The sequence below is a fragment of the Maylandia zebra genome, linkage group LG13 (genome assembly GCF_041146795.1).
Source record: "Maylandia zebra isolate NMK-2024a linkage group LG13, Mzebra_GT3a, whole genome shotgun sequence".
NCBI classification, from domain to species: domain Eukaryota; kingdom Metazoa; phylum Chordata; class Actinopteri; order Cichliformes; family Cichlidae; genus Maylandia; species Maylandia zebra.
Genome location: NC_135179.1, coordinates 14543874 through 14558006, shown reverse-complemented (window position 1 = coordinate 14558006; position 14133 = coordinate 14543874). Strand labels below are relative to the sequence as shown.

At 40.7% G+C, this 14133-nt stretch overlaps 1 protein-coding gene across 2 annotated transcripts in view; it reads left to right on the top strand.

The window, feature by feature from the left end:
- The first annotated feature begins 1114 nt into the window (after nt 1-1114).
- The window catches only part of adam12b (ADAM metallopeptidase domain 12b), an 87892-nt gene continuing 74873 nt past the window's right edge, over nt 1115-14133 (top strand). For both annotated transcript variants that reach the window (XM_012919195.3, XM_012919194.3), the window contains exon 1: nt 1115-1643. In XM_012919195.3, coding sequence (XP_012774649.2) covers nt 1526-1643 — 118 coding nt within the window. In that variant the 5' untranslated portion in view covers nt 1115-1525. The remainder of the gene's footprint in view (nt 1644-14133) is intronic.

Here is a 14133-nt window from a genome sequence, read left to right as displayed (position 1 = left end):
GAAGATTAATAAGAGGAAGATATGCACAGTAGGTTACATTATATTCTCTGCAAAATCTTTTCTTTACAGCCTACGCACATTCCTTCTCAGAAGCAGACTGTTCAAGACAAGGCTGTCTGATTTCTTTAGACTTGTAACTCAATTCATTAATTTCACAATTTTATGTAAATTCACATTTTTTTATTTATTATAAACTTTCATATATTTTTTTTCTCCTTATTCGTTTGCTGCTCTAGTTATATTTTTTCCTGAATAACATGTTTTGTCATTGTAAGGCTGGCCATATGTCAATGTTTTTTTTCCCTTTAAATTCACCTACTCTTTGTTGACAACAAGCTAATTAACTATCACAGACACATAAAGGGCAAAAAAAAGAAAGAAAAACTATAACTAACCAGCATCCCCCCCTGCAGAGTTCAGGGGGAAAATCTATGCATTCATTGATTTACATTATCCACTCGAATGTTCTCTGAACAGAAAGCGCAAAAACGTATATGATACTGCTATTAGTAAATACATTTGCTTATACAGACCAATCCCAGTCCACCAGTAAAACTAACATTGTGTGAGAGAATAGTGCAAACTGCATTAATAAATAATATGTACACTATAAATCTAAGAAAAACAGCTGCATGAAATACTACAGAAGTGTACAATCATGTGCCTGAAAGCTGTTTTCACCTGTCAAAATACGCAGTTATTATACAGTGCTATATATCGCCGATTTTTATAAAAGATTATGCTAATATAATTATTTTTTATATTTTTAATCTCCAGGTTTCACAAGTGGCTATTGCTGCTTAAGAAAAAAAATGTCCTTGAATGTCCAGAATAGACTTAGTTGAATGAATATGATTTTTATGGGCGAAAATATCAGATAATTTCAGTGGGCTGGCAGCAAACTCATTAAAATTGTTAATGATTGGTTTTGGGATGAACTCGTTTCGGTTTCTATTGTGAAAAAGTTCAAGAACCACTGGTCAGTGGATTAGGTTTGACTCGGTTATAGGTAAAGGGAAACAAAGAACGACAGCGGTCTTAAACGCAGATAGACTTTAGGACCCAGAGGCGTGTGAAGAGCACATGGCAAACTGTAGCTGCTCTGGGTCTAGAGGGGATGGCAAGTCCGCTTCACTATACTCTCCAACAGTCTCCTCTCATTCTGTCTGTGCTGTCGCTTTCTAACACCCTCCTCACATCAGCAACACCCTTTCCCAGAAACATTTAGCTAACACTTGCCGCTTATCTCTCGTTTCCCCCCTCACCGTTGTCCACCATATGTTTGGTGTTGCATGGAAAAGTTTCTGAGAGCTTCTTTCTTGGAGTGACAGCCTGCCGCATCTTGTTGGGAGTCTGGGTGGTGAAGTCTGTTTTCCTCCCTTTTCTTTTTCCCTCACACTCACTGTGAACTGCTTTGACCCGTATCTCCATCCTGTCACCAGTGTTGAAGCATCTGGTGGTAGCTACGTTAATAACGCAGTCTGACCGGAGCGCTTTTCCTCATTTCACCCTACCGAACCCGGGCATGATGCGAACCTGGAGGCGGCGGAAGAACTTTGGCTTGCTGATCCTCGCTCTCCGAGTCTGGTGCCTGTCCACGGCAGCAAAACATGCTGACAGCATGGTTTACAACATAGAGAGGGGTGAGTGGATATCTTTATTGTGAATATCAGTGCTATCACTCAGCGGGCTCATTGTCATGTACAGCTGCAGATGCTCAGCCACAGTCTGGTAACGTGATTTTCAGTGTTTGCACATTTTATTTATTTCTCTCTTTACAAAAAAAGCCGTTTCCTAGTCTCAAGCTGCGCATTTTACACATAGGCTGGGCAGAAAGGAAATTGGTTTTTTTAACATCAGTTTTCGTACTCAGATGGAAAAACAATAAAAGGAAGTCAGACTGCTGCGGATGAACAGATAGTTTGACATCCAGGAGGATGCAGCTTCATCTTTAGCCTGTAAACATAAACCCAAACAGGATGTCTCCTGAATGAATCAGCCACTGATTATGGGGTAGTCTGTGTATGGGATTGAGCACGTGACACAGTACAAATTTGTGCGTGTGGATGTGTGGATGTAATAAGAGAAAAGGAAAAGGAACAAAAATAAATGCCACCCACTGTTAAACGTAAGGAGCTATTCAAATATAGATATTTTTGAGGTGATCAAGCATGCTGAAGTGATAAATAAGAAAATACAGGCCATATAAGGTTAAAAGTGCACTACTGAAACAATACCACATGCTACCATCACAGCTGGAGCAGCTAATACAGATGTACAGTGCCAACAAGTCAATAATAAGCTTTCATGAAAGAGAAGTAGAAAGATTCAGCTCATGAGTTGTTTGCTGTCCACATCAGCCAGCTGTCGGATCATTAAAGCTGCCACACACTGGGTTAGTTAAAACAGAAATGCAGAGAGTAAAACAGTTGTAATGGGTTGCGTGAGCGTTGAACTAGGGCAGGCTCTTTTGTGGCAGCAGTCAGATACAGTAATGTTGGATATTGACTTCAGCCTCTATGTGAAACGTTTGTCACAGTCTCCCCCCACCTTGGTGGGGGCTCTTGCTACAGCGCTTTTAGTCATACTACAGTTTGTTCGAATGGAGGCAGAGAGGGGTTTTTTGTAGCAGACTCTTTTCATGTTCTCCCAAAATTGGGATAGACTAGGATAGACTTGGTCTATCCTATTAAAAATTATGATATAAACGTGCACAACACAATTTTTGACTTCTGAATTTTTAATTTATTTTGTTATTTATGGTGGTAAAAAGAAGACCAGATGTGCTGTAGTCATGTTCTCCATCCAGTAGCTGTAAAAGTTATGTCTATTCTCAGATTGGTAGCAAAAAAAAGGAAATAGTGTGAAGGTGTTATACAGCTACAAAGTCCAGAAAGGAAGGATTTAGAAAGGACTGGTTGGGTTGACAAAATATTGACCTTTGACATGGGATACTGATGTTTGCTTCCCACTTCCTAACAGTCACATGAATCTCTTTTAACCAGTGCCTCCCCACGTTAAATGATTATTTTGTTTTCTTTTTTTTGTAAAGAAATGTTGTCCTGTTTTGTTGTTCTTATGTGGAAATAACAAATTACGTAGGCGTGCACTGTAAGTAAAAGATTGTCACATTGGCCGGACACAAAAATCATGTCATAAATATCCATTTAGTCAAAATGGTTTGGCTTAACAGTGGCCTAAATCCATCATAACTGGATACTTGACTTAAGCCAGATTTGTGATGAGCCCTGCCAGAATCGGTCAAACTTATGCCAGTGCAGTGATTTCACACTTCTCCAGTGCTAGCCTTAGTGTTGCTGCTGACTGAAACTGACTCAATCCTTTTCTGTACCCCCCGGAAAAAAAAAAACTCTGCGGCTAGTACCTCTGTTGCCAAATCTGGCAGTCCTATATGGATCAGATCAGCACTGACTGACATTCGGCCTTCCTGTGCCAACACTCAGCTGCAATCAGCAACCTGGACAGAGTTCAGAAACTGTTGTGTTGTCATTTAGTGAAATAAGTGATGCATTAGATAATGAGGACATTCTCTGTAGTGGTTTTGAAAGTGCCTGAGCGAGCATGTCCAAGGCTTTGAAGCCAGTAATAATGCATATTTGAAGACATGTGCTACAAATAAAATAGTAATATTCACCAAAAAGTAGGGAAAAAGTGTCAAAAACTTTACATTTAAGTTCCGCAGATTAAAATTAATCTGTTTAAAGGTTTTGTGCTATGAATGCAGTCTTTCATCGTACTGTATAATCATTTGCTTTGTCATACTCCCATCCCCTCTGATTAAAACTTTGACTGACAGCTCAGGAAGTGATTAGAATAGTAACATATTTCATGTTTAAGCTGGGAGATCAGCTTCTTTGTGAAAGTAGCTGTAATTAAATTTTGGTTGCACAGTGTTTAACAAGCCTACAAAGTAAAACTCAGGTTATCAGTAGTTGACTCAGCCTTCTGCTTGTTAGCCTTCAGAAAGCTTGTTTATATTTATGACTGGAATATTGAGTATGTTTGAATAACCATTTGTGTTTTCTTGTGTGAAGTGCTACGGCCCTTCAGGGCTCAGTTGTCTTCTGAACTTTTATAGCAAAAATAAAATAAAAGTCCCATAAGGGCGAGAATCAAGCAGGCCGTGTTTGTAAATCTTTGATGAATCGTTCTGTCTATTGCTTTCTCTCTCTGCCTGACTTTCTTTGTCTCTCGTCTGCATATCAACTGGTTTTCTAAGGGTCTTTTTTTTCCCCTTTTTTCCGGGTGGAGGAAACTCAATAAATAATTAGAGACAGAACCAAATGACCTGGATTAGATTTGAGGATATCAGCTGGTCAGACTGACTGCAGCTTCAGACAGAATTAATTAGAAAGATTAAAATGTCTGTTTTGTCTAAACAAACAGACAGCGGGGAGAATAAAACCTACCCCGAGTGCCCTGAAACACACAATAATGTATGCACAGTCTCCTTGGTCTCCGAGGAGCATCGGTCACCTTTCAGCACAGTTTCCTGGGAAGTAGCTCTAGCCCATTCTCCAGTCTGTGGTGGAATGCTGACTATCGTCTGTGTGGGGAAAAAAACAACAGGTTTCTGTAAAATCCATTTAGGAAATAACCTCATCCTGGTCTGTCTCTCAAGCCCCTCCATAAGCTGTCACTTGACATTTTGAGGACAGGCTGGCATTGATCTGTTGGCCGCGAGGGAAGGCCACGCACAGTTAGAGTTGTCTCCCTCTGTTAAGCATCATTGGTCATTATAGCCATCAGTGTGATTTAGCTTCCTCCTGCTCTGCCTGTGGATGCTACAGATACATAATAGATATGCTGATGTCATGCGAAGGCAACTTAACACAGCGGTACACAAAAAACAGCAGTCACAAGCGACTCGGAATCGAATATGTATACATGGAATAATTCCTGATTTTATTAAGAAAGAACAGGGTGAAAAAAAAAGAGAATATGTTAGCGATGTATTGTGAAACTGTGAGAAATCTGGGTGTTAGACAGCATCAGAGCTACAGACCACCACCTAAAGAGCTCTGACAAACAGCAGTCAGTCATGTGTGTGATGGATAAGAGTGGGTGCATTTCTCTCCAGTCTGCATTATCCTTTAGAGAACCAAAAAAAAACCCACTGAGACAGGTGAGAAAGCAGTCAGTCACCTACATTTACCGCAGTGATTGGATGTGTCAGACCGCCTGTGATGCTTACATATTTTAGTGGGACACTTTCCCCTGCACTGAAGGAAAAAATCTTTATAGTGGAGCAAAGAGAGGAAGAAAGGAATACTGAATAGGTGCAAAATAGGATGGGAACATGGAGTCGCTCCTGTCACCACTGTGAACAGCGAGCTGTTATTTATGCTAGAATGCAGAAGAATGACAGATTTCTGAGAAGTTTAAACATGCAGTCGTCTCTGCTCGCGTCCATAATGAATGCGTGGCTGGCTGGAAGTGTAGCACAAATGGGAAGTGTACAAAAGAGCTAGTGAACATATGATTTCTTGAGAGCAGCGGTTCCTTGTTTGTTTGTTTTCCTTTGACCAACCATCCCTCTGAAGAAATATTAGGTTTCACTCAGATGAGAGAAGCATGGAAGTGGACTGATGCAACAACATGATTCAGGTTTGAGACTCACGCAGCTGCACAGCAGGCTGAACCATCAGGTTGCCCTACATCAATAATTTCACTACAGAAAGGTCACCACACCTCCATGTCAGCCTGTTTACCTTGAGATGTTGGTTATTGGATCCAGTCATGCTCTTCAGCCAATAGCCGTTATATCCTGAAGCTTTTCATGGAAGGAATTGAAGGTGTTTTGAGAGAATAGTATATGAAGAACACTTTTTTTTTTTTGAGACATGTGAAGCAGAATTGGCTCTGCTTTCTCCACAGAATTTGGGACCTCTTGATCTTTGTCTTATTGGAGTGCCCATACTTGAATTTCCTTCCTTCAAGAACACAAAAGGTTTTGCTGAGTGTTTTGTTTTTGTTTTGTTTTTGGTAAAAATTTAGCACACGTTGAATCACTGATTACATAATTGCATATTCTGAATGAATACAATCATTCAGTCCTTTCCACACATAGAGTGGGCTGCTTAGGTATATTAATGGCCACCCAAATATGCACTGTGAAATGTCTGAAATGTTATTTTTTTTAATAATCTGAAAGAATTGCATGTTAGACCTGTGATGTTAGGCCTAATGTGTAGCTTGCCTTTCATCTTATAGAAGCTAGGAAAGGCTCCAATTGCCCCATTAGCTGGATAACAGGGTAAAAAAAATGCATGTGTCATAAGATTAACGCTACATAGAAAGTTATTTTCGGCTGCTTCCTTGTCACACGTGGTCGTCAGAGCAGGTTTCTCTTCATGTTTGTTTTGGGATTTTACACCAGATTTTTGACACAATCGGGAAAACTGGAAACTGAGAGGGATAGCATCCTTGCTCTTATTTTGAAAGGCTGAAATGGCTGCTAAGGAGTTAGCCTTAGCCTTATGTTGCTCAGTCATCGTATTTGTCAGAGCCCCAAAAATATAGCTATAGATAGCAGCTATTTGCTGGTATATGTGGTACCATATATATGCCGTTTATGACAGCCAATAAAGGAAAATTAAAAAATGTCGAAGACACAGAAGAAATAGAATTTAACTTGTTATAGACATTATATACTATACTACAGTCTCACTGAAGCGGTGCTTGGAGATTAAAGTCAGGAGATCACCAGAATCAGTAGAATCGCTCTCTGGTTACTATTAATCATTTCAGGAGTTGTAGACAGGAATAGGGTCAGTGATTAAGGAACTGACCGACTGACCAATTGACTAAGATTATCATTGTAATAACAAGCTGCTAGCATTACTGATATTTTGTTAAACCTTGTCTCCCCTGCTGATGGCTTTTGGGTGACCCAGGATGTGTGATAAATTCCAGTTAATCCCTAAATCCCCCGAGCTGAAATCCCTATAGCTCTGAGACATAATGCCCAAATCTGTGCAAGACAAGACGGGAATTGGCTATTCCACTGTTGCTCCCACAGGATGTGAATAAGACACACGAGTAAATCTCACTAAACCACGCTGAGAAATCTTGTATTACCATCATTTCACTCTGAGCCAGTGATTGCTCGATCAGAACAATAATGATGTGTGTTTGGAATGGATCTAGGAGGTAACACATCCAGGATTAACACCTTCAGCACTAATTACACCAGTTTGTTATCACAGGAAGAGTGTGCAATGTGGGAACAGATAGTAGGCACTGTTGAATTGTTGGTAATGAGGTAACATTGTAGTTATCTATCCCTGCAAAAGACCCTGGGACACTTTAGAGTGGTCTCTTTCACTGTGTCTAAAAAGCTCATAATGCTTTTCCTCTTTGTTACATTTTAAGCCCATTTATTTTTTCCCTTAGAAATCATAGAAGAAAAATTGCAGGGCTGAAAAACTAGTCAGTCTTACTCAGAGTGCTGGGTAAATCTTTTGATGCATTGTTTAAACAGAAATTTCTTGGGGTTTTTTCTCCTGTAAAAAGAACATCAGTGCTTTATTTTGATCTCAAAGAATTTTTTGTTTGTTTTTTTAAAGTCTTTTTTTTTTTTTAACCAGTGCTCGAGGCATGGCTCTAGTTACAGCAATGCTGGCTTGTCCTTTCATTATTTATTTGGTCCACTGGTTTGGTTCAGAATAAAATATTTCAACAACTTTCTGATTGTAGTTCCGTGGCGGTTTTCATGGCTCCTGAGGTTACATCCTGCTGATACAACCTCTAGGCAGTTTTTTTTTATAATGTTATAATAAAAAATTTTATAATGGTACCATGAGGTTGACATTTTTAGTTTTATGTAAAATGTCATGACAGCATTTTATTTTATTGGCATGACCTGTGGTCCAGACATCCATGCTGCTCAAAAGAACAAGTGATGCAATCGCTTTTTACTTTTACACCAAGAGCTGTCAGAGTGTTCCAGTGGAATATATCACCAACCGCATCGACTTATATATCCAAGATGGATTGGATTATGACTAAAAGTACTTGCTAAAGTAAGGACAGTCCTGCCTGTCTCAGCTGTATGCTGTACTTTGCGCAGCAGCAAGATCCTGGGTTCAAAGCCACCCATAGTGAGATTGCCCACAAAAAATCCTTGTTGGCCATGCTGTGGGTTAGCCCATGCAGGCCCCATAGTACTTTTACCTCACAGGCCCACATGAAGGCCCCTATTTTTGTGAGCAACCTCTTCTGGGCTTGCCCATAGAAAACCCATATAGGGCTCCTAAAAGCCTGACTTTTGTCTGACCTGTGTGGTCAAACCCACTCAGATTTCCCTGTCTGCACAGCCCCACCGTTCATCTACACCACCCACTGTGGGTCTGCACAGGAGTATTTGCTGCAAAACTGTTTGCAATAAGAAAACACTATACAGGGAAGTGGAAAAAGCAGCTGATTTAAAACCTCGGTAAATTGGAAGTTAGACTGGATCTTATTGATATACTGCAAAAGAACTCAAATGAAAATATTAGACTGTTAGGGAGAGTGCTTGATAGACAAATACATGTTTGTATATCAAGGATATATCTCCAGTCCAAGTCTGGGAGGAACGACAAATCCACTGTGCGTTACACTGTTAAAGGCATCCAGTGTAAAAATCTGCCAAATCCAAAATGTGGTGCTACCTGCTGCGGTGACCCATTGTGAATGGGCAGCTTACTGTGGGCCCCAGTACTGGCGTGAAATGCAGTGGCACATGTAGGCCCTGCACTGCTGGGCCCGGGTGGGGTCCCAGTAGTGTGTGTGTGTGTGTGTGTGTGTGTGTGTGTGTGTGTGTGTGTGTGTGTGTGTGTGTGTGTAAAGACATTTTTATTTACTAAATACTAAGATAAGATAAGATAAGATAAGATAAGATAAGATAAGATAAGATAAAACTTTATTAATCCCTCGGGTGGGTTCCTCTGGGAAATTCGGGGGATTAATAAAGTTTTATCTTATCTTATCTTAGTATTTACTACTATAACTTATTACATTTTCTTCAAGATAAAAGTGTAATTTCTAGGAAGGCGTTCATAGTTTGCTTTTGAACATTGCAAATGTGTGGAAATTATGCTGTAGCTTCAGCTTTCTTGTTTAATGCACTTCCATTCTGGGACAATGTGAACTAATGTTGAGCAAGCAGGCCAGTTATACTGCTCAAGATAAAACACCAAATTGAAATATACATTTGTACATTAATCTCTATAAGAGAAGCCTGTCTGTTCACCGAGTGACTTATTTTCCATTGAAAGTCTTTTCTTTGAAGTTGCTTCCACCATCAAACTTTGATTCATATGCAGGAAAGTATCTAGCACCTCCGAGAGCTACAGCGCTCCTTTTTTTTTAAACAATGCCATTACTACTTTTGAATGTCTTTTATTAGTCTACGAACATAATATTGAAGTAGGAACTGTAAAATGCTCCCTTTGATGTGTTAAAAAGAAATGCGTTGTAAAAGGAAATAAAAGCTGTAGTGCTGAGTTCTGCAATAAGTCTTACTGAATAAGCTGTAATATGGTAGACGGTCACAAAGATATATTGATGTTATTATATTTTTCTGAGAAACTTCTGATTAAATAAGTGCTAGCACAACCTCACTTTTTAATGTGTTTCTTTATATTGAGACCTATTATTGTGTATAGCGGCCTCATCCACCATTTTTTATAAAGCACTTTCTTTCTAGGCAAGCAATTATATATTTAGAAATCAGCAAATACTATTAAGTCCGGAAACATAGAAACACTGGGTCAAAGACCCAGTACTATGACACTGTGGCTCTCTAAGGGGAGTTACTTTTGGCTGTGCATGGTAACTTCACACCTGTTTTCCAGGCAAACTCATTGTGATGACAGGACCATAAGACGTTACAACGTCTGGCCAAGAAATAGTCTCACACATGAAACTCTGTAAAACCATCTGGTTTAATTCCTTTCACATTCCCCTGATCTCCAGTCCACTCAGCTAAACTAAGCTAACTATCTGCTGGTTATAGCTTCATATTTAACAAAGATGAGATTGATATTGATGCCTTCCTCTAACTCTAAGGAAGAAAGGAACTACTTTAGTACTTGTGTAAATGTACATGCGTGATAGAGATGAAAAATACATAATAAAAAATGAAAAATATCCCTCTTTGAAAGCTTATAATGTGTAATGTACAAAGGTGGAAATGGCCTCGGTATTTCATTCAGAGAAACACTTCTTTATTTGATTTCATATCAGTTAAGGATGAAAAAAGCCAGCCTGCCTACACTTATAACAACGCTCATCTCACGCTCACGCAGGGATTTTAGTTTGGGTCAATGTCTTACCATTTTGTAATCAATAAGGAAAGTCAATACAGTAATCACTCCCAGAAATGGTTCTGGATCAGATCCAGATTTCCATCAAATCCAATTGTAACAGTTGAACTCACCTATGCTGTGTGTTTCTTATCAGCGTTTTGGCAGTTGTCCCTGTGTATGCGCTGGGTACCGTCATTTTCCTTTTTCAAGCTAAAAGCCTCTTCAGTGATTCACTGTTGGCCAAGATTCACCTTTCTGAGGGCATTTACAGATGATTGGAGGCTTAGAGGGTTGGTTTTGCAGCCGCTGTGCAGATATTGACCAATAAATCTTCACCATTATCAAATCCATAATCAGAGTTCTTATCCTTTGATCAGCTGGCATTAAAGGTCTCTTCTCTGTGTTGAGAAATAACTGAAGTCATGTCTTCAGGCTTTGTTGTGTTTCCTTGATTTTATTTTTAACTCTGCTCAAAGAGTTCCTGCTTGATGACTTTTTCTCTTTGTGTCACGTTGTCTGAAATATTTCTTCACTTTGTGATTCTTATGTTTGCATAATAATGAATATTTTTACAGCTTTTTACTATACAACATATAATATATATAATAAACAACCTAATAATAAGTTGATTTGCAGTGAATTATTTATAGAAGACTCTTACTAAGAAGCTGTGGCTACTGTACCTTAAAGATAAAGATGGTTGTACCAAATATTGACTTTCAAGCGTGTTAGAATTGTATAAACTCTTTTTTAGGTAAAAAGGCAAACACAGCCTTATTTCCTGTTTTCCCAGCAAAACATAAAGACGTTAAGTTACACTTAGTTTGTATGCATATGTTGTTTGACGCTAATCTGATTGCAGAAGGTCTCTCAAGTCCCGCTGTGGTGTTCATCTTCTCTTGTGTTTCCTTGAACATTTTGCTTATAGATTGCTAAATGTCCTTCATAAACTCGTTTTGACGCACATTACCAACTCCGGAAGACGATCAAAGCAGCCAAACGTGAGTACAGGGACAGGGTGGAACAACAGTTTGACAACCCTCGGAGTATGTGGCAGGGACTAAACACGATCACAGACTTTAGAGGGAAAACCAGCACACCGCAGACCACGGCCTCTCTGTGTGAGGATCTAAACGTATTCTACGCTAGATTCGACACAGCGAACACCATGAGACCGGACAGTGTGCGCACCGCGGATGACGTCAGTGCGCACACTGTGTCTGAGGAGGATGTGCGGAAGTGCTTCAGGAAGGTGAACGCACGCAAAGCTACTGGTCCGGACGGGATTCCCGGCCGCGTCCTCAGGTCATGCGCGGTTCAGCTGGCTGGAGTGTTCACGCACATCTTCAACCTTTCCCTCTCTCTGTCTGTAGTCCCAGCCTGCTTCAAAATGGCCACCATCGTCCCTGTACCCAAATCCTCCACCATCTCCTCATTGAACGACTGGCGACCTGTAGCCCTGACCCCCATCGTAAGCAAATGCTTCGAGAAGCTGGTCAGGGACTTCATCTGCTCTGCACTACCCGACTCACTGGACCCTCTACAGTTTGCATACCGCCACAACAGGTCCACTGATGATGCCATAGCCCTGACACTACACACTGCCCTGTCACACCTGGAGAAGAGAGACACGTATGTGAGGATGCTGTTTGTAGATTACAGCTCAGCATTCAATACCATCGTTCCCTCGAAGCTGGACAGGAAACTGCAGGATCTAGGACTGAGCAGCTCCCTCTGCAGCTGGATCCTCTGCTGCCCTGTCTGACAGACGCCAGGTGGTCAGACTGGGCAGCATCACCTCATCCCCCATCACACTGAACACTGGTGCTCCACAGGGGTGTGTACTGAGCCCTCTCCTGTACTCACTCTACACCTACGACTGTATGGCCACTAACAACTCCAACATCATTGTGAAGTTTGCGGACGACACTACAGTGGTGGGTCTTATCACCAACGGTGATGAGACGGCTTACAGGGAGGAGGTCAGCGCCCTGACCCACTGGTGTCAAGACAACCATCTCACCCTCAACGTCGCAAAGACAAAGGAGTTGATAGTGGACTTCCGGAGGTGCAGAGAAGTACACACCCCCATCACCATCAACGGCGCTGCTGTGGAGAGAGTGAGCAGCTTCCGGTTCCTTGGCGTACATCTGGCTGAGGATCTTACGTGGTCAGTACACACAAACAAAACAGTGAAGAAGGCCCAGCAGCGCCTCTTCTTTCTCAGGAGACTGAAAAGATTCGGCATGAGCCCCTGCATCCTCAGGACCTTCTATCACTGTGCCATTGAGAGCATCCTCACTGGATGCATCACCACCTGGTATGGCAACAGCACCGCCTACAACTGCAAAGCTCTCCAGCGAGTAGTGCGGTGCTCTGAACGGATAATTGGAGGTGAGCTTCCCTCCCTCCAAGACATCTACAGGAAGCGGTGCCTGAGGAAAGCGGGGAGGATCATCAAGGACTCCAGTCACCCCAGCCATAAACTGTTCAGACTGCTTCCATCAGGAAGGAGGTTCTGCAGCATCCGGTCCCGTACCAGCAGACTGAGAGACAGCTTTTTCCATCAGGCCATCAGACTGCTGAACACGTCATAGACACCTCAGCTTCACTACTGGAACTTCAACATTATGCACTCCACACTGTATATAAATGCCACTTGTTTTGCACATATTCAACTCTGTATATTTTATATATTTTATTATTATTATTATTATTATTATTATTTTATTTTATTTTTTTACTATTTAATTTGTAAAAATGTGTATACACACACACACACACACACACACACACACACACACACACACGTAGGAAAATATTTAGTATACACATCCAGAAATGCATACACTATTATATATTGTACATATATTTATTAGTTTCAGGTTGGCCATTCTTGTATTTTGCTCGTTTGTGTTGTTGTGTTTGCACATCTCTGTTGCTTGTGGGGCTCGCACACAAGAATTTCACTCGCATGTGCTGTGCCAGTGTGCCTGCACATGTGATGTGACAATAAAAAGTGATTTGATTTGATTTGATTTGATTCATAAACTCGTTTTGACCTTATGTTTTGTATTCTCTTATCCATCTCACTAGAGGGACCCTATAATAAAATTGCTTGTTGATCAGATACAAAAGCAGCCAGACATATGCATTTTTCAAAAGGTAATCCATGCTGCTTTGGCTGCTTTGCTTAAATCCCTCCACAATATAAACACCTTTCTCAATCAAAAAGATAAATGGACAAAAAGATGTGAAAGTTATCAGAGAAGCCTTTTGTTGCAGCAGGTAAAATACCAAGTCTATGTAATGAGGTAGAGTTTTTCCCAGAGTCCAGCAGCCTCTTCGATTTGACTGCAATAATTGTGGCTCATTTTGTTTGTTTATGTTTTTGGCTGTTTCACTGCCCTGCTGAGAAAAGTGGACATCGGCCTCTGTTTGAATTCCCATTTCCTACCAGTAATACTCAGCTGTGCAGAATATGAAATAGTGGCAGAAAGAAAAATATATTTGTTAGATCATCAAAACAGAGTTGTCTTTAAAAGAAATCTGGGTTGTGAGGCTATTTAAAGAGAGCTTGGGGGAAAGATGATCTTGGCTGCAAAACAGAACTTGTGTTTTTCATGTGTGACCCACAGATAATTCTGCCTTGTGTCCAATATGGGGGTACAACTGTGGTTGGCTTAGCAGTCATGGAGCTCTCAGAAAACATACGGGATTAACCCAGTTTTAGTGTGAATTTAAAAGGTTCCCAAAGAGGATAAAACCCGTGAGAATGATGATGAATGTCATATTTCTCTGCTGTTTGAAGGGAACTTTC